Source organism: Mustela nigripes, chromosome 8 (genome assembly GCF_022355385.1).
Source record: "Mustela nigripes isolate SB6536 chromosome 8, MUSNIG.SB6536, whole genome shotgun sequence".
NCBI classification, from domain to species: domain Eukaryota; kingdom Metazoa; phylum Chordata; class Mammalia; order Carnivora; family Mustelidae; genus Mustela; species Mustela nigripes.
The window spans coordinates 7,009,867-7,034,417 of NC_081564.1; the positions used below are offsets into that span (position 1 = coordinate 7,009,867).

Consider the following 24,551-nt stretch of genomic DNA (forward strand, 5'->3'; position numbering starts at 1 on the left):
TTTAAAGATTTTATTTATTTATTTGACAGAGAGAAATCACAAGTAGTCGGAGAGGCAGGCAGAGAGAGAGAGAGGGAAGCAGGCTCCCTGCTCAGTGGGGAGCCCGCTTCCCCACCACCACCCCGCTCTTTCTGCCTGCCTCTCTGCCTACTTGTGATCTCTATCAGATAAATAAACAAAATCTTTAAATATATATATTTTATGTATTTATTTCAAAGAGTGAGCGAGAGAGAGAGCATGAGCAGGGGGAGGGGCAGAGGGAGAGCGAGAAGCGGACTCCCAGCTGAGCAGGGAGCCTGATGCAAGACTCAACCCCAGGACCCTGGATCATGACGTGAGCCAAAGGCAGACGCTTCACCAACCAAACCCCCAGGTCCCCCTCGGGAGAGCGGTTTAGACTGGATTCTCCAGCACTTAAATTCACAAGCCCAACTTCAGGTCCATTGTCCTCGCTCCGGTGGGCTAAAGAAAGAGGTGGACCATCCTCCAGCAGGAGGGGCGAGGAGGGGTGAGCTTTAAGAACTTCCAAGCCCTGGTGGCTTGAAGCCGGGCTGATGCTTGCTTGTTGCCTTGTCCCTACTCAAGTTTCCCGACAACGCCTCTCGCAAAACACCTTCCAGGCTGTATCTTCTCATGCTCAGGACTCACGCACCCCAGCCGGAAAGATGGAGACCGGGTCCGTGGAACTAAGGGAACGTGCGAGCAGAAGGCACCGAGGAGGGACCGCACATGGCAACAAAGGCTTTCATCTCTCAGACACGACTCCCGCCCTCTGGTCCTTTCCTAACTTATTCATGGTGGGTCCCCAGCCGACTTTGCTGTGTGCACGGTATTAAAGAGAGAGGCTTGCACCAGTCAAGAGGTCTCCAACAAATTGGGAAGCCACAGCTGCACGCCCAGGCAGAGCCTGCCACAGTACCTTTGACGGAGGAGGCCACAGGCTCGGATTTCCACCCCTCAGGGTTCAGTCCAAACAGGGTAGCGAAGCAGTCAGACATCTCCTCTTTGGTCATGTGCTCACCTGAGTAAAGTAGAGGAAAAAGTGTCCATTCAGCTCCTGGGACACCGCCTCACGTCAGAGCTTATTAGCATCATTGTCCCAAGGTCTTAAAGAGAATTACTCCACGATTTCCTTTTCTCAAGACACAAAAACAATCTACGGGGTCCCATGTCACTGTCATATATCCTTTTTCATGTTGGGGTGAAGAACGGTGCTCCCAGAAGGGGAAGGCTGTTGGGGCTTGTAAGGAGAAAGAAGACAACTTTCTTTCTTTCTTTTTAAAGATTTTATTTATTGGGGCGTCTGGGTGGCTCAGTGGGTTAAAGCCTCTGTCTTCAGCTCAGGTCATGATTCTGGGGTCCTGGGATCAGGCCCCTGAGCTTTCTGCTCAGTGGGGAGCCTGCTTCCTCCTCTCTCTCTCTCTCTGCCTGCCTCTCTGCCTACTTGTGATCCCTCTCTGTCAAAAAAATAAATAAAATCTTAAAAAAAAAATAAAGATTTTATTTATTTGTCAGACAGAGATCACAAGTAGGCAGAGAGGCAGGCAGAGAGAGGGGGGTAAGCAGGCTCCCCGCTGAGCAGAGAGCCCGATGTGGGGCTCGATCCCAGGACCTGGAGATCACGACCTGAGCCGAAAACAGAGGCTTTAACCCACTGAGCCACCCAAAGTTGCCCCAGAAGATAACTTTCTGATAAAGGCCATGTTCAGCTTCATTTCCCCTTCCCTCACACCAGGACCACCAGGACCACCAGTCTGACGGAGAGGAAGAAAGTCTACCTGACTTCCTCGTGTACAATAATGAGGAAAACAGTGGGGAGAAACAGAACATTTTACATTGGCGTTCTTTTACCTCACCATTGCGTCCCAATGTCATCGCAGCCCAGTGACACTGGTGGCTCACCCTTTCGCTCCCCTTTTACAAGTGAGGATACTGATCCTCACGGGGGTTCAGCAAGTTGGGGCATAAATCACATTCTTAGGGACCCAGGATGGCACCCTTCCAATCACCCTGAGTTTGCCAGCTCTACGGACCAGCAGGTAACGTCCCTCATGGTTGAAACCATGGTTTTGGGGGGAAGCAGACATCGTCTGCTGATGCCAGGGGGTCTGCTGCCCCCCCAAAACAACTCCTCTCCAGTGGCAACAGCCCAATGGTGTGATAAGAAACTACCTATTGGGGCGCCTGGGTGGCTCAGTGGGTTAAGCCTCTGCCTTCGGCTCAGGTCATGATCTCAGGGTCCTGGGATCGAGCCCCACATCGGGCTCTCTGCTCAGCGGGGAGCCTGCTTCCCCCCCTCCCTTCTGCCTGCCTCTCTGTCTACTTGTGATCTGTCCGTCAAATAAATAACTAAAGTCTTAAAAAAAAAAAAAAGAAACTCGCTATTTATGGATTTACCTTTCGTTAGAAGCAGATTCAGAAAATCTTCTCTTCGTATGGCTTTCTTTCCTTTTGAATTGGTAAAACCAAGAATGTCAAAGCTCTCCTGGATCCCACGCATGGTGTTACCAAAAGGTGGCCTATGATTGAGGTAAACTTTGAAGAAATCTGGTAAGTTGATTTTGTCAATTAGCTTTCCAGTGTCCACATATTCACTAAATCTGACTTCATTAAACATATCATCAATCTAGGGAAGAGAGTTTAAAAAAAAAAAAAAGACTATGGTGAGCAGGAGAGGCACTTCGGGGGCACCTGGGTGGCTGTCTCGGTTGGTGGGGTGTCCAGCTCTTGGTTTTGGCTCAGGCTGTGATCTCTGGGTTACAAGATCGAGCCCTGTGTTGAGTCCTGTGCTCCGCATGGAGTGAGTCTGGTTGTCCCTCTCCCCCACCCCCTGCCCCTCCACCACACACTCTCTCTCGCTCTCTCTAAAATAAATAAATAACACCCGTTTTTTTTAAAAAAAGAAAAGACACCTTTAAAAAACATCTTTAAAAAAAAAAACACCTTGCTATATTTCTAAAAATTGGACAGTAACAGACAGATGTTTACAGTTAGCTGAAAACCTGTCTGTTGAGGGTTGCTTATATCCCCCAAGAAAAAGATGTTGATGTCCTCACCCCCAGGAGCTCAGAATGTGACTTTATTTAGAAACAGGGCCATGGCAGCCGTAATTAGTGAAGATGAGGTCATACTGGGGTGGGATGGGCCTTTAATCCATTGTGAATGGTGTCCTTATAAGAAGAGGGGAGAGACACAGGGAGGGGACAGCCATGTGATGACAGAGGCAGGGAGTGGAACGATGCTGTTTCAAGCCCAGGGCTGCTGGTGGCCAGCAGAGGCTGGAGGAGGTGAGGAAGAAGGGGGGATTTCCGAGCACGCCCCTGCTGACAAGTGGATTTATCCTATAAGAGGATACACGTCTGTTGTTGGAAGCCACCAGGGTGTGATGCCTTGTTAACAGCCCTAAGACAGCTGGCCAGTTTTCCAATCCTATCAGCACTGTTACTTACCTACCCATCTCATCTACTTCCTTGCTTTGGCAAATAGAGCTTAATTTCATTTAGAAGGCAGAATCCTCACAAACTTGGAAATTAAAAGAACAAGCAAATAATTCCATGTGAAACTCAAATATAGGACCAAGGGCCCTAGTAAATTTCAATTAACTGCACCATGATTCTTGTTTTCTTTCCTCTCTTTTCCATTTTCAATGTGCAATATTTTATATATACAAAAGATTACATGGAACTTATGGGATTTGATTAAAAGATGAACACCTAAGAAGCCATCATTCATTAAAAAGTTCAACAAAATTGATAAATCTTTAGGTAGAATAACCAAGAAAAAAAAAAAAAAGAGAAAAGACTCAAAATACTAAAATTGGGACTGAAAGAGGGGCTACCAGTACCAACTTTTCAGAAATAAAAAGGAGGGTAGCTCTTTCTGCCCACAGATCTTGTCTTTGTGTTTTAATAAAACCTTTTTTGCACCAAATAAAGTATGAGCAACAGCCTGTTAATAGGTTAACTTAGACGAAATGAACACATTCCTAGAAAGAAACAAACGACCAAAGCTGACTCAAGAAGAAATAGAAAATCTGAATAGACCTATAACAGGTGAAAAGATTGAATTGGTAATTTTAAAACTTCCACAAAGAGGGGTGCCTGGCTGGCTCAGTCAGAAGAGCATCTGACTTGATCTTGGGGTTGTGAGTTGGGCCCCATGTTGGGTGTAGAGATTGCTTAAAACAACAACAACAACAAAAACTTAAAAAAAAAATTTCCTTGAAGGAAAGCCAAAGACGAGATGACTTCACTGGTGAATTCTACCAAATACTTAAAAAATACCAATTCTCCACAAACTTTCCCAAACACAGAAGAAAAGGGAACACTTCCCAATTCATTCAATGAGGACTGCTTCCTGATTTGGAAATTCATTATGCATTTGCCAAGTTTTCTAGAATGAGAAAAGGGTGCTGACCTGTCTATGGATTCGAAGGAAAATACGGTGCCCTTTAGTACAGATCTCCAATGGGTCTCCTTAGGGAACAGGCAGAATGAGGGAAAGGGAGAAATAGAAAAACAAACAAAACCTCTCCTCAGTGTCCTCCTCCTCTCTCTCTGCACTATTTTTTTTAAAGATTTTATTTATTTATTTGACACAGAGAGAGATCACAAGTAGGCAGAGAGGCAGGCAGAGAGAGGAGGAAGCAGGCTCCCCGCTGAGCAGAGAGCCTGATGGGGGGCTCGATCCCAGGACCCTGGGATCATGACCTGAGCCAAAGGCAGAGGCTTAACCCACTGAGCCACCCAGGTGCCCATCTCTGCACTATTTTTGTACCATGCATATTGCAGTCAGCTGAAATTCAAAAACCCAAGTTATGTCTGGCAAAGGGCTAAAAATTAGTAATTTACTTTAATATTTACATTTTAAACTGATATATTTCCTAATAAATTGTGAGACTTGGAATTTTACAGAGAGAAAATAAGAGTCACAGAAAAGTGGGAAATATTTTTTTCCCCCTGAACATGAACTCAGTTTTGGTCTGTAGGAATAAATCAGGAAATGAATCTATATTTGTATACAACACTTATCAATAGGGAACCAATTTTTCCCTGTCCACTACATTTTAGAAAACAAAAATTGGAAGAACACCCTTTTGAACCTACATCAAATATCAGCTGGTCTGGGGCACCCTAGTGCCTTGGTCTGGCCCCAAGTATCAAGAAGAAAATGGGGCGCCTGGGTGGCTCAGTGGGTTAAGGCATCTGCTTTTGGCTCAGGTCATGATCTCAGAGTCCTGGGATTAAGCCCCGAATCAGCCTCTCTGCTACTTGTGACCTCTTTCTCTGTCAAATAAATAAATAAAAATCGGGATGCCTGGGTGGCTCAGTTGGTTAAGCAGCTGCCTTCGGCTCAGATCATGATCCCAGGGCCCTGGGATCGAGTCCCACATCAGGCTCCTTGCTCAGCAGGGAGGCTGCTTCTCCCTCTGCCTCTGCCTGTGCTCACTCGCTCTCTCTCCCTCTACCTCTGACAAATAAATAAATAAAATCTTTAAAAAAAAATAAATAAAAATCTTTTACAAAAAAAAAAAAAGAAGAAGAAGAAGAAAATAAAAGTCTTTTGCAGTCCAACCAACCAACCGTAATTTCTGTGGAAGATCTGAGGTATTTTCTTTCCATTCCCCTCCCACTCATACAAAATATATATGTATATGTTTTGCAAAATTCTCATCACATATGTATATAGCTTTGTATCCTGGGTTTTTTTTCCCCCTTAAACACTGTATCTTAGTGATCAGTATTTAGATTAGTACTTAGATTAGTATTTTCTTTTTTTTTTTTAAGATTTTTTTTTTTTTTGACAGAGACAGAGATCACAAGTAGGCAGAGAGGCAGGCAGAGAGAGAAGGAAGCAGTCTCCCTGCTGAGCAGAGAGCCGGATGTGGGGCTCCATCCCAGAACCCTGGGATCATGACCTGAGCCGAAGGCAGAGGCTTTACCCCACTGAGCCACCCAGGCGCCCCTAGATTAGTATTTTCAAAGAAGCCATTTCTTTTCTTTTCTTTTTTTTTTTTAATATTTATTTATTTATTTGACAGACAGAGATCACAAGTGGGCAGAGAGAGAGGAGGAAGCAGGCTCCCTGCTGAGCAGAGAGCCCGATGCGGGGCTCGATCCCAGGACCCCGGGATCATGACCTGAGCCGAAGGCAGAGGCTTTAACCCACTGAGCCACCCAGACGCCCCAAGCCATTTATTTTCAATGTAACATTCTAGGAATGGTCTTTTTTTTTTCTTCAAGATTTTATTTATTTATTTGACAGAGAAAGACACAGCAAGAGAAGGAACACAAGCAGGGCGAGTGGGAGAGGGAGGAAGCAGGCTTCCCGTGGAGCAGGGAGCCCGATGTGGGACTCGATCCCAGGACCCTGGGATCATGACCTGAGCCAAAGGCAGATGCTTAAGACTGAGCCACACAGGCACCCCGGAGACAGAATGGAAGGCTGTGAGCCTTCCCCGAGCCCCAGAGCGAGGCCGGGCTGGGGAGGAGCAGAGGCTCCCGCCATCCTGCCCCGAGCGCCAGGCTTCTGCCAGGCCTTTTATCAGCATTCTGGCCCTTCCTCCGCAAAGACTGTGTTTTTCATTTGGTTCACTCGAGCAGATTTAAACATTGGGTCCCCTTCCCAGAGATCCTGATTTCATTCATCGGGGTTGGGGGGGGCAGTATAAGCAGTCGTGTTTTTTAAAAGCTTCCCAGGGGATCTGAATGTATAGCCAAGGTTGAGACGCACAGCTTCAAATCAGGGGTGCTCAAGCTTTGTCAGGGGGTCAACAGGACCAGGAGGGCTTATTTTAAAAAACACTTCAGGTCCCGCCCCCGGAGTTTCTGATTCAGTGAGTCTGGCTGTTGGGGGCCGGGGTGGGTGGTGGTGGTGGTGCAGAGAGTCTGCCTTTCTTAACAAGTCTCCGGCTTGCTGGCTTGGCCGGGAGGGGCACCTCTTTGGGAACAACTGCTCTTAGACCACAGAGCTTGGGCAGAGGGAAGACACCAGCCCCCAGAAGAATCAGGACCTGGCTTGGGGTGTTCAATAGAGAGGCGCGTTGTAGGGACCCAGAGAAGTAAGAAAGGAAACGAAAGAAAGCCCAGGATGCAGGCACAGGAGGTCATGGGAGAATTGTTCTTGAAATACACAAAAGTCTTCTTTAAAATAAACACTTGCAGGCACCTGGGTGGCTCAGTCGGTTAAGCGACTGCCTTCAGCTCAGGTCATGATTCTGGGGTCCTGGGATCAAGTCCCACATCAGGCTCCCCCTGCTCTGTGGGGAGCCTGCTTCTCCCTCTTCTGCCTGCTACTCCCCACTCCCCATCTTGTGCTCTCTCTCTCTGTGTGTCAAATAAATAAATAAAATCTTTAAAAATAACCACTTGCTGCCTTCGTTGCTTTAGTTCAGTTTAGTAGCGGTAACTGAGCATTTGGTTTCGTGCTAGGTGAATGGAAAGCAAGCCACTTAATTATGACGAGAACAGCCCTGCACTCTAGGACTTCTCAGGCGGCAAATATTTATTAAACACCTGCTAGGTGCCAAGCCCTGGTCTGGGCCCTGTGAAGAGACAACGTATATGGAGAGTGAACCAAAAGGAAGGTCTTTCACTGCGGTTTGGTTCTCAGCCCTGGCTGCCCGTGAAGCACCCCTGGGGGGCTTTCCTCATCAGCTGAGCCCAGACTCCACTCCTAGATTCACTGCTCAGAAGGGCGGCCCAGGCACCGGCACGAGTGACTTATGTTTGGATTCCGCAGCTCTCAGACCTTCGGTGCCAAATGCAGGTGCTCGGCTGCAGAAGCCCTCGTGAGGTGGGCCTGGGAAGGCCTCATGGAGGAGGTGGATGGGGAGGTCAGCCAGCAAGGATCCGGCCAGTCTCAGGTGAGGGGGAGCACGTGTGAGGAGGGGGCGTGAGCAGCTCCCCCAAGCCCCTCCCACGTCTCCTGTCACTGTTGGAACCCCCACCGACAAATGAAGCGGCTTAAAGCACACGAGCTGGTCTCCTTGTTCTCAAGGTCAGAAGTCTGCCATGGGTCTGAAGAGCCAACATGAAGGTGTGCGTGGGGCTGCGTTCTTTCTGGAAGCTCTAGTGGAGAATCTGCTTGTGTTGCCCTTCAGCTTCTAGAGGTGCCACTGTTCCTTGGCCCTTGGCCCTTCCATCTTCAAAGCCAGCAGCCTCATCACGAGCTCTGGCGCCTCCTTCCCTTCTCGTGCCTCCTCCTCTGACCCCGACCTCTTGGCTCCCTCTTCTAAAGACCCTTGTGATTACACCAGGTCCGCCAGATTATCCAGGATAATCTCCCATCTCAAGATCCTTAATTTAATCATACTTGTGACATTCTCTTGCCACATGAGGTAGTGTATTCACAGGTTGCAGGAATGAAGACCCAGACCCCTCTGGGGGGTATTATCCCTCCTGCCACCAGACCGGCGGGTCGGGATTCCCATGAAGCACCGAGAACCTTGGTGCTATCGGCAGGTCAGAAGTGGCACACTGGCAGGGTTTGTGTGGGACTTCCAGAATTAGGAGATTTCATATAGAAATCTAGCTTTCAGGGGCACCTGGGTGGCTCAGTGGGTTAAGCCTCTGCCTTCGGCTCAGGTCATGATTTCAGGATCCTGGGATCGAGTTCCGCATCGGGCTCTCTGTTCAGCAGGGAGCCTGCTTCCTCCTCTCTCTCTCTCTCTGCCTGTCTCTCTGTCTACTTGTGATCTCTGTCAAATAAATAAATAAAATCTTAAAAAAAAAAAAAAGAAATCTAGCTTTCAGACTTCTCTTGGAAAGTCGGAGGAGTCTGATGATGGTAGGCCTGCATTTCCAGACGCAGACCTGAGAAGAAACCATCCCTGTTAGAGAGAGGGGTTCTCCGGCAGGGACACCACGGTATCCAGGCAAGAGGGGCCCCCTCTGGTTAACCTCAAAGGAGTCTTGGGGCCATAGGAGGTCCCCACCTAGACGCCCTGCCCTCCATCATAACCCATGCTCTGGGAACCCGGAACCCCAGGACTACCCCCGCCCCCAAATAACCCAAGCCCACTTCCAGGGCCTGCAGGTCTCCTGAAGTCTTCCTCGGAGAGGGACCTGCACTGTGACCACGCCCACGGGGTTGAAGGCTGGCCAAGGAGGGAGCCGGGCAGGAAGACAGGCAGTCGCCACTGGCCCGGCCCTCCTCATGCCGCCCGTCCAAGTGGGAAATGCAGGGAGCCCCAGAATCTGAAGGAGCCCAAGTCAGAGGGAGAACTGTCAGGGCAGAGTATTAACAGCTTGCTGCTTGGTTTGTAACTTCCCAGGCTTAGCCACGCGGTGCCTGGGCTTCTGCAGGCCCTGCTGTGTGGCCCATGACAGAAGGGAGACCCGGTCCTGGTGGCCTGGGTCCCCTTGCTCAGGCTTGTTTTACTCTGCCTCCTCGGCCATTCACTCCCATGGCAGCAGAAAGCCACCAATGGCCTTAGCACCATTTTCTACTCACGCTTTCCAGCCTCCCTGTGAGGCAGAGAGGAACACGCGACATTTGAGCGCAGGCCTCCCTCGGTGGACAAGCAGGCTGCTGGCTGCTGGCACGCCTCTGTTTCTCTTGTGCTGGTTTCTCCGGCTCGCATGGCCAGGAGGACTCTCCGTCTGCTCAGGGCCCCCGACCCCCGTCCCCCGCCCCAGGGTGCCCTCTAGCGCGGCCCCAGCAGATGCTGAGGAGCCCACTGTCCCGGTGCGTGTCGTCACCGGGGACCCTCTCCTGGGGCCCCGGGCACGGAAGGAGGGCACTGGGGAGGAGGCTGCCAGGCCTGGCAGCCCCTCTGCACACTCGCATCTGGAGACACCTCCGCTATTTATGCTGGGCTCCGTGACTCACGACCGCTCCCTGCTTCCTCCAGGAACTATATTTGGACGACGGCTGCCTTTCTCCAGGAGTGAGACGGGCCACACCCGCGGGACCCAGTGGCAGGGTCAGGCCAGCCCTTGGTGCTTGGCCTCCGTGCTTGCTCTCTCCCTGCTGTCTGCGGTGAGGGGGGCCCAGAAACGAAAGCACTGCTCACTGGGGGCCCCTTAGGAGAACCTTCCCCCAGGCCCTCATCAGAGCCCCGGGGTCAAACACTTCCAGGCTCACCCTCCAGGAAACGGCTTTAAAATCTAAATGTCAAGTCCTCCAGCTTGTCCCAGACCCACAGTCCAGGGTTTGTCAGGCAAGCGCTCACCGCTCTTCAAAGTCCTGCTTCCTTGTAGCTACCCAGAAACATGCACCCAGAAACTGGTTCAGGCCAAGAAATAATAAATAGAGACCAATCTGGCCGTTCTGCAAACATGGGAGTTATTGATACGCAATTCTACCCCCCAGGTACGGAGGCACAAGAAATTAAAACCCAGCTTTTGTACACAAATATTCATAGCGGCGTTACTCATAAGAGCCAAAATGTGGAAACCACCCAAATGTCCATCATTCGATGAATGCAAAAACGCGACACATCCATACGAATGAACAGAATATTATTCAGTTACAAAGAGGAAGGAAGCATGGACACCTGCTACAACCCGGAGGAAACTTGCAAACGTGATTCTCCCGTGAGGGAAGCCAGACACAAAAGACCACATAGTGCATGAGGCCATCGCTATGAAATGTCCAGAACAGGCAAATGCATAGAGGCAGGAAGGAGACGGGTGGGTGCCGGAAGCGGAGAGGTGGGAGTGGGGACCGTATTTGGTGGGTCACCGTATTACGTGCGTTCATGGGTGTGGGGTTTCTTTTTTTTTTAGGGTGATAACATGCTCTGGGATTAGACAGCGGTGATGGCTGCACAACTCTGTGAACTAAAAGCCATTTCAAATGCATGAACTGTAGGGGATGGGACAGAGCTCCGCAAAAGTTGTCAAAAAGAAAGAAAAATAATGGGAGGTGAAGTCATGGCAAAGGCAAGTAACAAAGCAAATAACACTCATATTTTTTTGAATATGTTTTCCACCACCACTGTGACCTATCCTGTTGCAATCATAAAACCAATAAAGATTAGTACACGCTTGTTATAAAAAAAATTCAAGCAAAGATATATAAGGAGAAAAGAGATATAAAATGAAATAAAATGCCCTATCATTCCCCATCCCTCAGCTATAACCAGCATTCAATGTCGCAATTTTTAGGTTTTTTTTTTTCCTTGTTCGCACTAACGAGTCCGCGTAGAAACAGAACCTGGGAAGCCCTACTTCCCCATCTGTAAAATGGAGACCATAAAAGCATCTTCCTGCCGGAGGGTTAAACACCAGCAGGGTTGGCATAAAACAGGGCGTGTGGCAGGAGCCCCAGAGAGAAGGGCCTGGCTGTTGCTGGTGGTGCTGGTGTTATTATGGTATTGTTGTCCCCTGCACTCTTTTTTTGGCGGTTGTGTGGCATTTCGGGATTTCTTTCTTTAAACGCGTTAAAGTGTGAACAACAGAAATTGTTTTGTCTGACCCTGATCTCTCTGCAGGGGCACACACTGCTCCCTGGTATAGGGCTCTCAGCTGACCGGGAAGAAGTCCTCCCTAGAGCACTGGGCCATAGAAGGAACTCCCAACATTTCTGTTTCAGAGCAAACCCAACATGTTGAGGGCTTCTTTTCTACGTGCAAATCTCCCAATTCCCATGGGGTCTTGATCGGGGCAGACCCTGTGCCCAGGACCACTGGTTCAGATTTCTCCTCCTTGCATGGGGAAAGCTGCGCTGGTTGGCCACGGGCCCTCCATCCCAGCTGGGACCATGGTTTAGCCACAAGATTAGCACAAAGGGCTTTGGGAGGATTTGTTTGTTTATCTTCCTGGGTTTTGTTCTAGATACAAAAGCAACACAAGCCACACGCTTGTAGCTAAGAAAAATTAAAACATTACAGAACTGTATAGTGTAAGTCCCTTTCCCCATATAACCACAACTGTCTTCTAAGGAGGGTAGAAACTACTAAATGGGTAATTTTTCATTTATAGACCCTCAAGATGGGCTTGCGTTGCAGGTTTGGACACAGAAGCTAAGAAAGCCAAACTGGCCATGGCTAACACAAGGAGAACGTGGCGTTCCTGGGCGTGCACCAGGACAGAGGGGGGAGCAGAGCACGGAGTCGTGCGTGGGATGAAGGCCGGCAAGGAAGCCCCTGTCAGAGTGACTGGCAGGACTGGGAGAAACGTCTAAAAGCAGTTTCTGGTACATTGCTGGGAAATCCAGGTCTGTGTCTCTTTCTGATGATTCCCAAATTTTCAAGCAAGTTGTCTTCCACGAGTGGGCTTTGTGTTTTTGTGGAAACTGAGGAATGAGCTGAGTGTCAGGTCTGGAATGACGTGGGGTAGATAGAGTCTGCACACACACATGGGAGCCCCCAGGGGAGCCCCAAAACCCTGACTCTCATGGACCAGAGCCAGGTTCCAGCTGGTACCAGAGGCCCCTGCTGACACGGGCTTATGTGCACAAAGTGGGAAGTAAAGATTCTCCCAAAGCCCGCCCCTCAGAAGTCAATGTTGTTAAGCATTTGGGGCGTGGTCTTTCAGAGTTTTGCTAGGCATGTACGAATATCTAAATTATTATTAATGAAATGAGTTCATGCTTTACACATGGTTTTGTGACTTGCCCTTTTCCCTTTAATCACAAATCCTCCGTACATGCTTTTTGAGTCAAAAAACGTTGGTCATGGGGCACCTGGGTGGCTCAGTGGGTTAAAGCCTCTCCCTTTAGCCCAGATCATGGTCTCAGGGACCCAGGATCGAGCCCTGCCTGCATCGGGCTCTCCGCTCTGTGGGGAGCCTGCTTCTCCCTCTCCCTCTGCCACTCCCCCTGCTTGTGCTCTTTCTCTGTCAACTATATAAATAAAATCTTTACCAAAAAAAATTTTTTTTAAAGTTCAGTGATTGTTTATTCCTCTCTAAATATTCCTAAAAACACTAAGTTCCTGAATCTATCAAATGCTACTGCTGATTACCCTGAAATCAAATAATAATGTCAGGGATTCTCTTTCCCTTGTCTTTGTGCCAGATCTGACCAAAGCCCATCACCCCCTCGCTCCCTCATTCATCTGACCAACATTTGCAGAGTGTCCCTTATGTGAACACTTGCCAGACACACCCCTCTCTGCTCACATTTATAGAACTAAGTGGTGACCCAACTGTTAATTCAATGCGAAAACCTATCAGGATTAAACAAGGAGTGCTCTGCAAGCAAAACAGAAACATTGCCACCAGTAAGCATGTGACTTGCCATGTGACGCAAAGGCAAGTCCCCAACAGGGCACTCCAGAGTCCTGCAGGAAAAGAAAATGATGAAGCTAGAAGACGAAACTTTGTCCTGTGTGTACGTTTTCCTGTAGAAAACCGTGATGCCGAAGTTTTGGTTCCTTCTATCACATTACAAACCGTGCAAACAGTTCATTTTAAAAAATGAAGATCTCTAAGTAGAGTAGGCCCTCCCTGACCACACTTTGGCTGTATTATGCCCAAGTACAACGCTCTGCAAAGCATGGGAAGGGTTAGGAATTTGCAGGGAGGGTTATATTCTTCTGTAATTTGGCTTCAATTTACCACACTGACTAGATTCAAAACGCCTAGGCAGTTAAATTGACGTAAGAGAAAGATAAGTAACGTATAGCCTGGGTGGTGGTGGGGCACTGGTGTGAACCTCTGTGACTGTGTCTTTTATGGAACCAAGTGCTGAAGTATTCTACTAGCTCTGTGTCCTTCCTACAGCTTCTCAGGGACGGGGGAACAGCTGCATCTTAATGGGAAATGTTTCATTAACCACAACGAAGCCTGAATTTGAAAGTTTCAAAGCCCTGAAGAAGTTCTTATGGAAGTCCCTATAAATCTAATGTGAAAACAAGAGATCAAAAAGTTTTCAGATAGAAACAGACTCATCAGCTCGTGAGGTCTGCACACTGATGTGGCCACATCTGGGCCAGGGGCCTTTGGAAAACATCTCCAGAGAGTGAGTGTGTTTATTTAGGTGGACGGAAAACCCTGGAGGCCAAGGGATTTATGAAGACCTCCCAGGGGGCACTGAAACTCTCCTTTGTGACAGAGAGGAGAGAGGTCTCCAACAGCCATTGGAAACCATACAATTGCCATTTCCACTTCTTTTTGTGTATAGCGGAGGCTCGATGCCACTTTACATTTGCTGCAGACTAATGTTTTTTTTCTGGGGACGGTTTACTCACCAGCAAGACCTGGAGAGGGTGTTAGGTCTTAGTATGTTTTGCCAGTGACTGGCTGGCTGAGGACCTTCAATCACGGCACGAGCTTGCTTCTACAGGAAGCAGGAAAAGGCCGGTCACTCTGAGCCCTCCATCTGTCTGTAGCACCTCATGTGCTAGGTAGCGAGGGTCACAGAGGCTAAACACCAAGAATTCCCTTACCAGCCAAGCAGGACTGCAGAGGACACATTTAAATGAGCTTAGGGCTGAAAATCAAGGATCCTGAAGGAGGGGTGCGTGGCTGGCTGCCAGTAGAGCATGTGACTCTTGATCTCAGGGTTGTTGAGTTTGAGCCCCACACTGAGGGTGTAGAGCTTACGAGAAAGAAGGAAGGAAGGAAAAGAAAAGAAAAGAAAATCCCTTAAAAAAAATCCTGAATGAGAAAACTGCTATCAGTTTGATGACTTTTCAGTCACTTATGCAAAGTGCCTTTACCAGATGAGTCAAGGAAATAAGAAACTGGTTTTAGAAAGGAAATTGTGAACAAAGAACCACACAGTCAGAGAAGCCCTGGCCCTGAGGTGTTTCACAAGCTCGCGTCCAGAGATGAGGACACGATGATGAAAACAGTGATACTCGATGGTATTTTCCAAACGTGTAACACGCCACGGCCTGTGCTAAGTAGATGCGCGGTCACTCTTCAGTCACCCGTCCCAGGAGGTGGGCGCTACTACTACTCCCACTTCACAGATGAGGAAACAGAGACTTGGAGAAGTCAGGGATGCGACCCAATCGTGCGGCTGCCCAGTGGCTCCAGGCAGGGGGTCGGCCCTGGGGCCACCTGACGCGGGAGGCACTGCCTCCCTACACGGACGGCTTGAACCTGAGACACATCTGATGCCCGCCCGCAGGACGTGCATAGCGGTGAACCTGAGACACCTACAGGGGTGGAAGAGGGACCCTCTCCCCGGCTAGATGATGGAGTAAGGGACACCCCAGTTCCAGAGGCCTCCCTGTGAAGTAAGAGTGTGTGGCACCTGCTTCAGAACAGGCCAAAGGTGCCCAGGAAGTTGGTGGGTCTGGATGTAACAGGAGCTGGTAATTGTTGAAGCTGACTGATGGGCACACGACAGTTTATTACACTATTTTCTCTGCTTTTTTCTGTTAGGAATTTTCTAAAATAAAAAGTTAAAAATAAGTAAGAGAGGGGCTGTCTCATGTACCTCTTAAACAGAACACGCCGTGTTGACAGGAAATACGAAAGTGAGAAAAGGGGCTAATCAGTAGCTACTCTGTGTGGCACGGGGGGGGGGGGGGGGTCCTTAGACCCACGTCTGTCAGTCCTCGAAACAACGCTGGAGGTGCCAGCTCCCACCAGCCTCGTCTGACAGACGCCGTCACAGGAACTCAGACTCTCGCTGACATGACTTGCAAGGGGTCAGCGAGACCAGCCAGGTTCTGGGGCCCCCGCACTTCCTAGCAACGTTCGCGCTTCCCCTTCCTCAGTCTGGAAAGCCATATGCCAGCCGGTCACCCCGAGAAGGTGGGGCTTCACTTAAGATCAGTGCGTGGGAAAAAACGGAGAAGATGGACCACAGATACAATAAAGATGATGGAATCCGGGGGCGGGGGGGACCCCAGGTGAGAAGTGGAAAGCGGTTATTTCCAAAGTGAAAAAAGAAAGAGGTTTCTCTAATCAGTCCAGTTGGGGGGTGCCGTCCCGCTTGTGTTCACCTCACTTCCCAATGTCCAGGAACTTCCCAAAGCCTCAGAATCGTGGACCCATTTTTTTTTTTTCCTCTGCAGAATTCCATCTGAAGTCCACTCCTGCCGCCCCAGAGTCCTCGTGGTCAAGGTGCCTGACCCTGCCTCTGACTCACGGGAGCATCCAGGCTTGGCCAACCTGAGGAGCGCCTGCCCCGAGGACAGCAGGACGAGGCTGGGGGCAATGTTCGGGCTCTGGAGTTGTGCCTGCTGCACACATGGGCCCAAGGACCTACTACGTTTACAAAGCAACACGGAGGAAGGAGAGGCCTGGGGGGGGGGGACGATGCTTCCTGGCAGCAGCATGTGGGCCTAACCTAGGTCATTCTGGGCATTACCTCTACCTCTAGACTTGGAATCCTGCGAACCAAAAACTAGTCCACATTAGGTTTCGGTAACCTGTGACCAAAGGAGGGTCCTGACTAATAATCCTGTTTTGCTTTGTCTAATCCTTCCTTGAGCAGGAGCGACCCTGGGAAACACCTCACCGGGCCAGTGTTCCAAGGCAGCTGTTTACAGCCAGCCCTGGGAGGGGGAAATGCAGACTCCCAGCCCCCCTGCTTGGAGAGTCTGACCAGCTTGGTCCAGGATGGGCCCGGGAATCTGTTCTTCCTTAAGTGCCCCTTGTACTTCTGAGGCAGTTTGCTGGTTTGGGACCTGGCCGTTCGAAGGAACGTGCTTTGGAAGTGCAGCTCTCTGTAACACTTTTATGTGGGTTGCACAAACTTTCACCATAGTCGCTGCCATTTCTGGGCATGTACTTTTACAAAATGTACATTGGTCAAAAGGCCTTTTGAGGAGCTCAGAAAACCCGCTGTGCGGAAGGCACTCGTTCAAGTCTCTGCATGGGTCTCTGGGCCCTCAGAGCTCATTTTTCCCGATGCTATTTGGAGAATAAAAGTCACCTTCTGGTCAGACCCAGAGTACATGGAAACAGGTGGTTCTAGGTGCGCCAGCAGAAGTAACGGGGACCACAGCTTCCCTCCCTGAAATGCACCCAGCCAGCAATGTGGGCACCACAGCGGAGCTGGGTTTCAGGCCTTCTGTGTGCCTGATGGTGGGCTGCGAAATGCGACATTTTTGGAAAGCTGCTTGGCAGCGGAGCCTTGAAGTTCCTATTCTCTGACCCAGTAATTCTATTTCTAGGACTTGGAGATGGGAAAATAATCAGAGGAGTATGCAAAAACTGGAACCAGAGATGCTCATCGTCGCCATTCTCAGACAGCTGAACACTTCAGACAACCAATGTGTCTGTCAGCTGGGGACTGGTTCAGTTAAGTACACAGCCTGTCAAAAGCACGTCATCTACATCAAACCCAAAAGCTTCCACGCAGCCATAGAAATTAGCAAAATGAAAAGGTAACCTACAGCATGCGAGAAAACATTTGCAAACCACATCTCTGATGAGGGGTTGCTATCTAAATACATAGGGAACTCACACAACCCAACAGCAAAACAAACAAACAAACAAAATACCCCAATTTATAACTGGGCCAAAGACCTGAATAAGTATTTTTCCAAAAAAGATATTCAAACGTGAAAATGTCCTCGACATTACTCACCGTCAGGGAAAGGCAAGTCAAAGCTGTACTGAGCTATCACCTGCCCCCTGTTAGAATGGCTACCCTCAAAGACAAAAGGTAAGTGCTGGCGAGGATGTGGGGAGAATGGACCCTTGTGCACTGTTGGTGGGAATAAACACAGAAAATGTGATTTCTGGCTATATAATGGAATATTATTCAGCCATAAAAAAGAAAGAAATTCTGCCACTTAGGACATGAATGAAACTCGAGGGTATTTTACTAAGTGAAGTAAGTCAGACCGAGAAAGACATGTATGTGGAATCTAAAAAGAGAAACCCCAAACTCATAGAAACACAAAACAGACAGTGGTTGCCAGGGTACAAACTTCCAGTGACAAGATGAAAAAGTCCTGGAGAATGTTACATGCAGCATGATGACTATAGTTAACAATCCTGTATTGTATATTTATGTGAAAGCTGCTTGGGGGCACCCGGGTGGCTCAGTCCTTACGTGTCTGCCTTCAGCTCAGGTCATGATCCTGGGGTCCTGGGATCAAGCCCTGCATTGGGGTCTCCACTCGGCGGGAAGCCTTTTTCTCCCTCTCCCACTCCCCATGCTTGTGTTCCCTCTCTCAGTCAAACAAATAAAATCTTTGAAAAAAAGAAAGCCGCTAGAAAGTAGGTTTTAAAAGTTTTTTACCAAGATCCCACATGCCCATTGACTGATGTGGCATATATACACACAGTGGAATATTACTCAGCCATCAAAAAGAATGAAATCTTGCCACTTGTGGTGCCATGAATGGAGCTACAGTGTTACTATGCTCAGTGAAATAAGTCAGTCAGAGAAAGACAAATACCATATGATTTCACTCATCTGTGGAATTTAAGAAACAGATGAACACATCTGGAATGGGAAAAAAAGGAGAGAGGGAAACAAACCATAAGAGACTCTTAATGACAGAGAACAAACTAAGGGTTGATGGAGGGAGGAGGGTGGGGGATGGGACAGACGGGGGGGGGGGGGTTGGGCATTAAGGAGGGCACCGGTTGTGATGAGCACTGGGTGTTGTATGTAAGTGATGAACCACTGAATTCTACTCTTCAAACTAATATTATATTAAATGTGAACTAACTAGAATTTAAATAAAAATCTGAGAAAGGGACGCCTGGGTGGCTCAGTTGGTTAAGCAGCTTCCTGGTCATGATCAGGTCATGATCCCAGCACCCTGGGATCGAGTCCCACATCGGGCTCCTTGCTCAGCAGGGAGCCTGCTTCTCCCTCTGCCTCTGCCTGCCACTTTGCCTGTGCTCGCTCTCTCCCTCTCTCTCTCTGATAAATAAATAAAATCTTTAAAAAAAATTTTGAGAAAAGAAAAAATAAATAGATAAAAGTTTCTTGCCACACACATACACAAATGTAACTGTGTGAGGTGACAGATATGTTAACTAAACTTATTGTGGTGATCATTTTGCAATAATACATATATAAAAGCACTACACTATATATTTGCAACTATATAAGGTTATATGTCAATTATATCTCAATTAAGCTAGGGGGGAAAGTATACTGTCTGGGAATTTTTACCATCATGCTCACAAAACAATAGTTACTAAGAGTGTTGATATAAATATATCCATATATACACATATATACCTATATACACCCACAAATCCTTACATCTACACATGCATATCTGTAAACTGTTGATATACATGGACATATACATGTATATACCATATAATGCCAATTTTTAATTTTAAAATAGAGATGTATCTATATCCATATATAAAACAACAGAAGGGGGCGCCTGGGTGGCTCAGTGGGTTAAGCCTCTGCCTTCAGCTCAGGTCATGATCTCAGGGTCCTGGGATCAAGTCCCACATTGGGCTCCCTGCTCGGCAGGGGGCCTGCTTCCTCCTCCCTCTCCCTCTCTCTGCCTACTTGTGATCTCTCTCTGTCAAATAAATAAATAAAATCTTAAAAAAAAAAAAAACAAACAGAAGGAAGTCCACCAAAATGTGAACAGTGATCATCTCTGAGGAATTTCTATTTCTTTTTTATAGTTCTATTTTCTAAATCAGAAAAAGTTATAAAATTAAGATATGTCCGCCAAAGGCAAGGAAGCAGGGGCAAAAATGAACTATTGGGACTTCATCAAGATCAAAAGCTTTTGCACAGCAAAGGAAAGAGTCAACAGAACCAAAGACAACTGACAGGATGGGAGATGATATTTGCAAATGACATATCAGATAAAGGGCTAGTATCCAAAATCTATAAAGAACTTATCAAACATGGGCACCTGGGTGGCTCAGTTGGTAAAGTGACTGCCTTTGGCTCAGGTCACGATCCCAGAGTCCCGGGATCGAGTCCCACATCGGGCTCTCAGCTCCATGGAGAGTCTGCTTCTCCCTCTGACCCCCCCCCACCTCATGCTCTCTCTCACTCTCTCTCTCTCAAATAACCAAAATCTTTAAAAAATTAAAAAAAAAAGAAATTACCAAACTCAACAGCCAAAGAACAAATAATCCAATTAAGAAATGGGCAGAAGACATGAACAGAAATTTGGCAAAGCAGACATCCAAATGGCCAACATACACATGAAAAAGTGCTCAACATCACTTGGCATGAGGGAAATACAAATCAAAACCACAATGAGATACCACCTCATGCCAGTCAGAATGGCTAAAATTAACAAGTCAGGAAATGTCAGATGCTGGCGAAGATGCAGAGAAAGGGGATCCCTCCTGCACTGTTGGTGGGAATGCAAGCTGGTGCAGCCACTCTGGAATACAGCATGGAGGTTCCTCAAAAAGTTGAAAATAGAGCTTCCTATGACCCAGCAATCGCACTATTGGGTATTTACCCTAAAGATACAAAGGTAGTGATCCGAAGGGGCACGTTCACCGAATATTTATAGCAACAATGTCCTCAAGAGCCAAACTATGGAAAGAACCTAGATGTCCATCAACAGATGAATGGATAAAGAAGATGTGGTATGTATATACACAATGGAATACTATGCAGCCATCAAAAGAAACGAAATCTTGCCATTTGTGATGATGTGGATGGAACTAGAGGGTATTACGCTTAGTGAAATAAGTCAATCAGAGAAAGGCAATTATCATATGATCTCTCTGATATAAGGAACTTGAGGGGCAGGGCAGGGTATCATGGGGATAGAGAGGGATAAAATGAAACAAGATGGGATCAGGACGGAGACAAACCATTAGAGACTTAATCTCAGGAAACAAAATGAGGGGGGTTGAGGGGGAGGGATAGGGTGGCCAGATGATGGACATTGGGGAGGGTATGTGCTATGGTGAGTGCTGTGAAGTGTGTAAGCCTGATGACTCACTAAAGCAAATAACATATTATGTGTTAATAAAAAAAATAAAGATATGTCCTTTAAAAATCATGTTTTCAGGAGAATCTAGGTGGCTCAGGTAGTTAAGCATCTGCCTTCGGCATAGGTCATGATCTCAGGGTCCTGGGACTGAGCCCCGCATCAGGCTCCCTATTGGGTGGGGAGTCTGTTTCTCCCTGTGCCCCTCCCCCCACTCATGCTCTCTCTCTCTCTCTCTGCTCTCTTTCAAATAAATAAATAATCTTTTTTAAAAAATCATGTTTTCAAAGAATTACTAATAAATGCAAAATGGTTAGAACAGCAAGTGGAAATATAGAATAAAAATATGTATTCAACATGGTACCCATTCGTTTTTTAAAATTTTATGTAACTGTTATGTCTGTGTATGTGGGATTATAAGTAATTATGTTCTTCATTCCACTTGTGTACCTTTCCCAAACTTCCCACGATGAAAATGTGGTAATCTTTCACGTCTGAAGGAAAACCCAATTGGACAACCATTTTCCCTGCGGTGCTTCTGGTCCCTGGGAGCCCCGCGCAGCTGGGCTGTGTTTTGTGAGGGTCATGAGGACTGATGGCTTCTTCTGAGCCCCACGGCCCAGCATGAGCGCCCACCTCCCAGCGGCACCCCATTCACACAGGCTGGGGCGGACAGCAACTGTTCCCTGAAAATCACCCCCACAACACCTATTCCCTGAGCTCTCCCTCCGCGCCCAGCCCTGCGCCCCATGATTCACACGCATCACCTCCTTGAGCTCAGCGCGGGCCCCTCTGCCTAATTCCCAAACCCGAGCGCTTCCCCGGGTCACACTCCGGTAAGGAATAAGACTTTCCAGAATATCTTTATGGTAAGTCTGTTTCTAAGGAGCACGTCTGGTACACCCAGAACCTTCTTTCTGATCCGTTTATGTAAGAATGATGTGAAATTTTTAGCTTGACCTATAATTGTTGTTCCCAGAGGTCGTTTTCATAAATAATGGGTCCCACCGCTGCTCGTGTTTTGTTTGTACCTACCTTCTCTTCCGACGGGTAAAAGCCAATTGCCCTCATGACAAAAGGAAGCTCTGACAGGCAAATGTGTTCCGACACCTTTCTGGTCTCCATTGTATCAATACCTTGACTACGGAGCTGAGAATAGTAAAAATAGTCTTCCAGCTCCTACATTGGAAATAAAATGGAAACACAACACACATTTTGGCTTCAGTCTGAAGCATCCATTTGGACTCCAAGGGCATTTTCTAGAAAAGTACATTTTGAGCTCAGTGGGGAAAAGAGATTGGGGAAAAAAGTGAGAAGGTTCACCCCAGGCACATTTGTTTTACAAACATAACTAGATGTTACTAGCAAGTGTTTACTCTGAGGACAATTACCCTGTAGAATTTTCCTTCCCTGCCACCAGCCACCAGACCATAGAACGGGGTCAAGTCTTCGCCCCCAAGAGAAACAGCCGCGTCCAGCGCTCTAGAACAGTAACAGAAACACGGCTGTTAGAAGGCGCGAGCGCAGGTCAGCCGGCGTCGCCTGGCACCGCGGGCCTCACAGGGAATTACAGGGCCCGTACAATTAGGGGCTCTAGAAACCTGTTAGGAAGATTCCCTCGAAAATGAGGCTGAAAATGACAAATCCCATCGCCATGCAGAATCTGATGGTACAGGGCACCCGCCTTAATGACAGTGATGCTCTCTCGCTGGTGACAGCGCAGGCACCTGGCAATTTGTCTGCAGTGTTTGGGGAGCACGGCTCTCCTGAGGGAGGGCCCCCGTATGCTGAACCCACAGTCCTCCCCGGCAGAGCAGCTGCGCCCGTAACATGAGCCCTGCATATGGCCGGAGCCAAAAACCGGGATAAGTGCAGGTACGCTGCCAACACTAATTGCTTCCATAAAAACTCGGGAGGCCACCAGGGACCCACGCCAGTCAGATAAAAATAACCCTCTGCTCTCTAACATGGGGTCAGGCTTTCTAAAAATAGGCACTGTAAATGGTAAGAAAACCTACTTTTTGTATGAGACTGACTTTGCCCCATACAAAATCCACGTAATACGAAGTCATCGTAATAATCCACTAACTGGATTTCTGCTAATCAGGCCATTAGCCTCTTTGTGGGGTTATTAAAACACACTTCAGTGTAGACCACAGTGGCGAAGTGGTTTAAGTATCCAGAATCTGGAGTCAAAGGGACAAGCGTGAGCCTTGACCCTGACACCTGCAAGCGGTCCGATCACGGGCGAGTGACAGCCTCCCTGAGCTCCTGTTTCCTCATCTGTAGAATGGGAATGATTACAGGCCTGCCTCACGGGGTGGTTGTGGAAATGGACTGAAGCCACATGAAGGGCTGGACGGACACGAAGCCCTCCGATCTCCTGCGAGGAGCGTCTGTTAAGGTGTGCTGTTGAATCCGAAAGCCCAGGTGTGAGTCCCAGCCTCTCCACTGACTCCAGTGCCTGGGAGGGCCCTTTAACACTGGGGAGCTGGTTTCTGGACACATGGGGATGCCGTGTGGGGACACCAGTCATCCCTGCCTCCCAGGATGGCTGTGAGATGAAACCAGCAGCGCACAGAAGACAGGCGGCACAGGGCCCGGCCCAGAGAAGGCTCGGTACGAGGGAGTTAGGGTTATTCTTCTCTGTTGAATGGGGTGTCAGTATACACCGACGTCTTTCTTCAAATAACCTCTTACCAGGCCCTGCATAAGCAGGCAGCATTGGTGTCTGGGGGTGCTGTGTGTTCTCCAGGTGGGTCCGAGGCCTCCTCTGCAGCAGGGACCAGCCCCCCCCCCCCCCCGCCCTCAGCTTGTTCTCAGCCCTTATATTCGTCATGGAGGCAGGTGTCTAGCTGAGAGGGCCTCCCCCTCTGTGACCTCTGGGCATTGCCCAGGATCTGTGGGAGGCCACTTTTAGCCATGTGGCTTGGGCACAGGGCCAGGTGAAGACCAGAAGTGACGCAGAGGAGCCTGTCACTACGAGGAGTGCCTGGGAACATCTCCCTGGGGGTCAGGACTGTCCTGCACCTCCTGCTTCCTGGCCACTGCCAACAGACCTGGGACAGCCGGAGGGACAGGACTGGGGTGGTCCAACCGGAGCCAGGGAAAGAGACCCACTGTCTGTGTGGTACGAGCAACAGCTTGTGGGATCTGAGGACTGTCAGCGGCCGTGGTCGCGCTGGGTGACGAAATCCAGGTGTACGAGAACAAAGCCCACAGCAGAGCCGGGCGGAGAGCGAACGCGGAGTGCACACCGTTCCGGCTCTCCCCGCAGGACGGACCGAAAGATGCCCAAGACCGTCTCACGAATTCCCCTCTGTGCTTAAGCTGGGTCTCTAATGCTTGCAACAAAAAAGGGGGTCATTAGGGCACAAAGGGCAACACGTTTATAGAAAACCTACTGTGTGCTGAGACAGACAGACAGTACTTCCGGGAAATGAGCTCAGTCAGGAGAAGCAGCAAGTACTGTGACCCGTGGTTAGTTCACACATGCGCCGAGGAGGCTCGGGGGCGGGGACACCAGCAGCGGTGGTAACCTTTACTCTCAAAATGCTGATGGTATTCCCATTTAACAGATGGAGAAACTAAGACCCAGGAGTTAAGGGACTAGCCTGAGGTCATGCCACAAGCAGGCAGGAAAGGTAGCATTTAAATGGGGTCTTTCTGACAGCATGGTACTGGCACAAAAACAGACACATAGATCAATGGAACAGAATAGAGAGCCCAGAAATAGACCCTCAACTCTATGGTCAACTAATCTTCGACAAAGCAGGAAAGAATGTCCAATGGAAAAAAGACAGCC

General features: G+C 48.5%; 1 protein-coding gene across 1 annotated transcript in view; it reads right to left on the reverse strand.

Annotated features, from left to right (window-relative positions):
- CFAP251 (cilia and flagella associated protein 251) overlaps positions 1 to 24,551 on the reverse strand; it is a gene marked incomplete at its 5' end in the record, with an annotated part of 64,725 nt that overhangs the window by 2,590 nt on the left and 37,584 nt on the right. The window contains 4 exons of the mRNA XM_059409937.1: positions 920 to 1,021; positions 2,398 to 2,626; positions 21,782 to 21,925; positions 22,138 to 22,228. Coding sequence (XP_059265920.1) covers positions 920 to 1,021; positions 2,398 to 2,626; positions 21,782 to 21,925; positions 22,138 to 22,228 — 566 coding nt within the window. The remainder of the gene's footprint in view (positions 1 to 919; positions 1,022 to 2,397; positions 2,627 to 21,781; positions 21,926 to 22,137; positions 22,229 to 24,551) is intronic.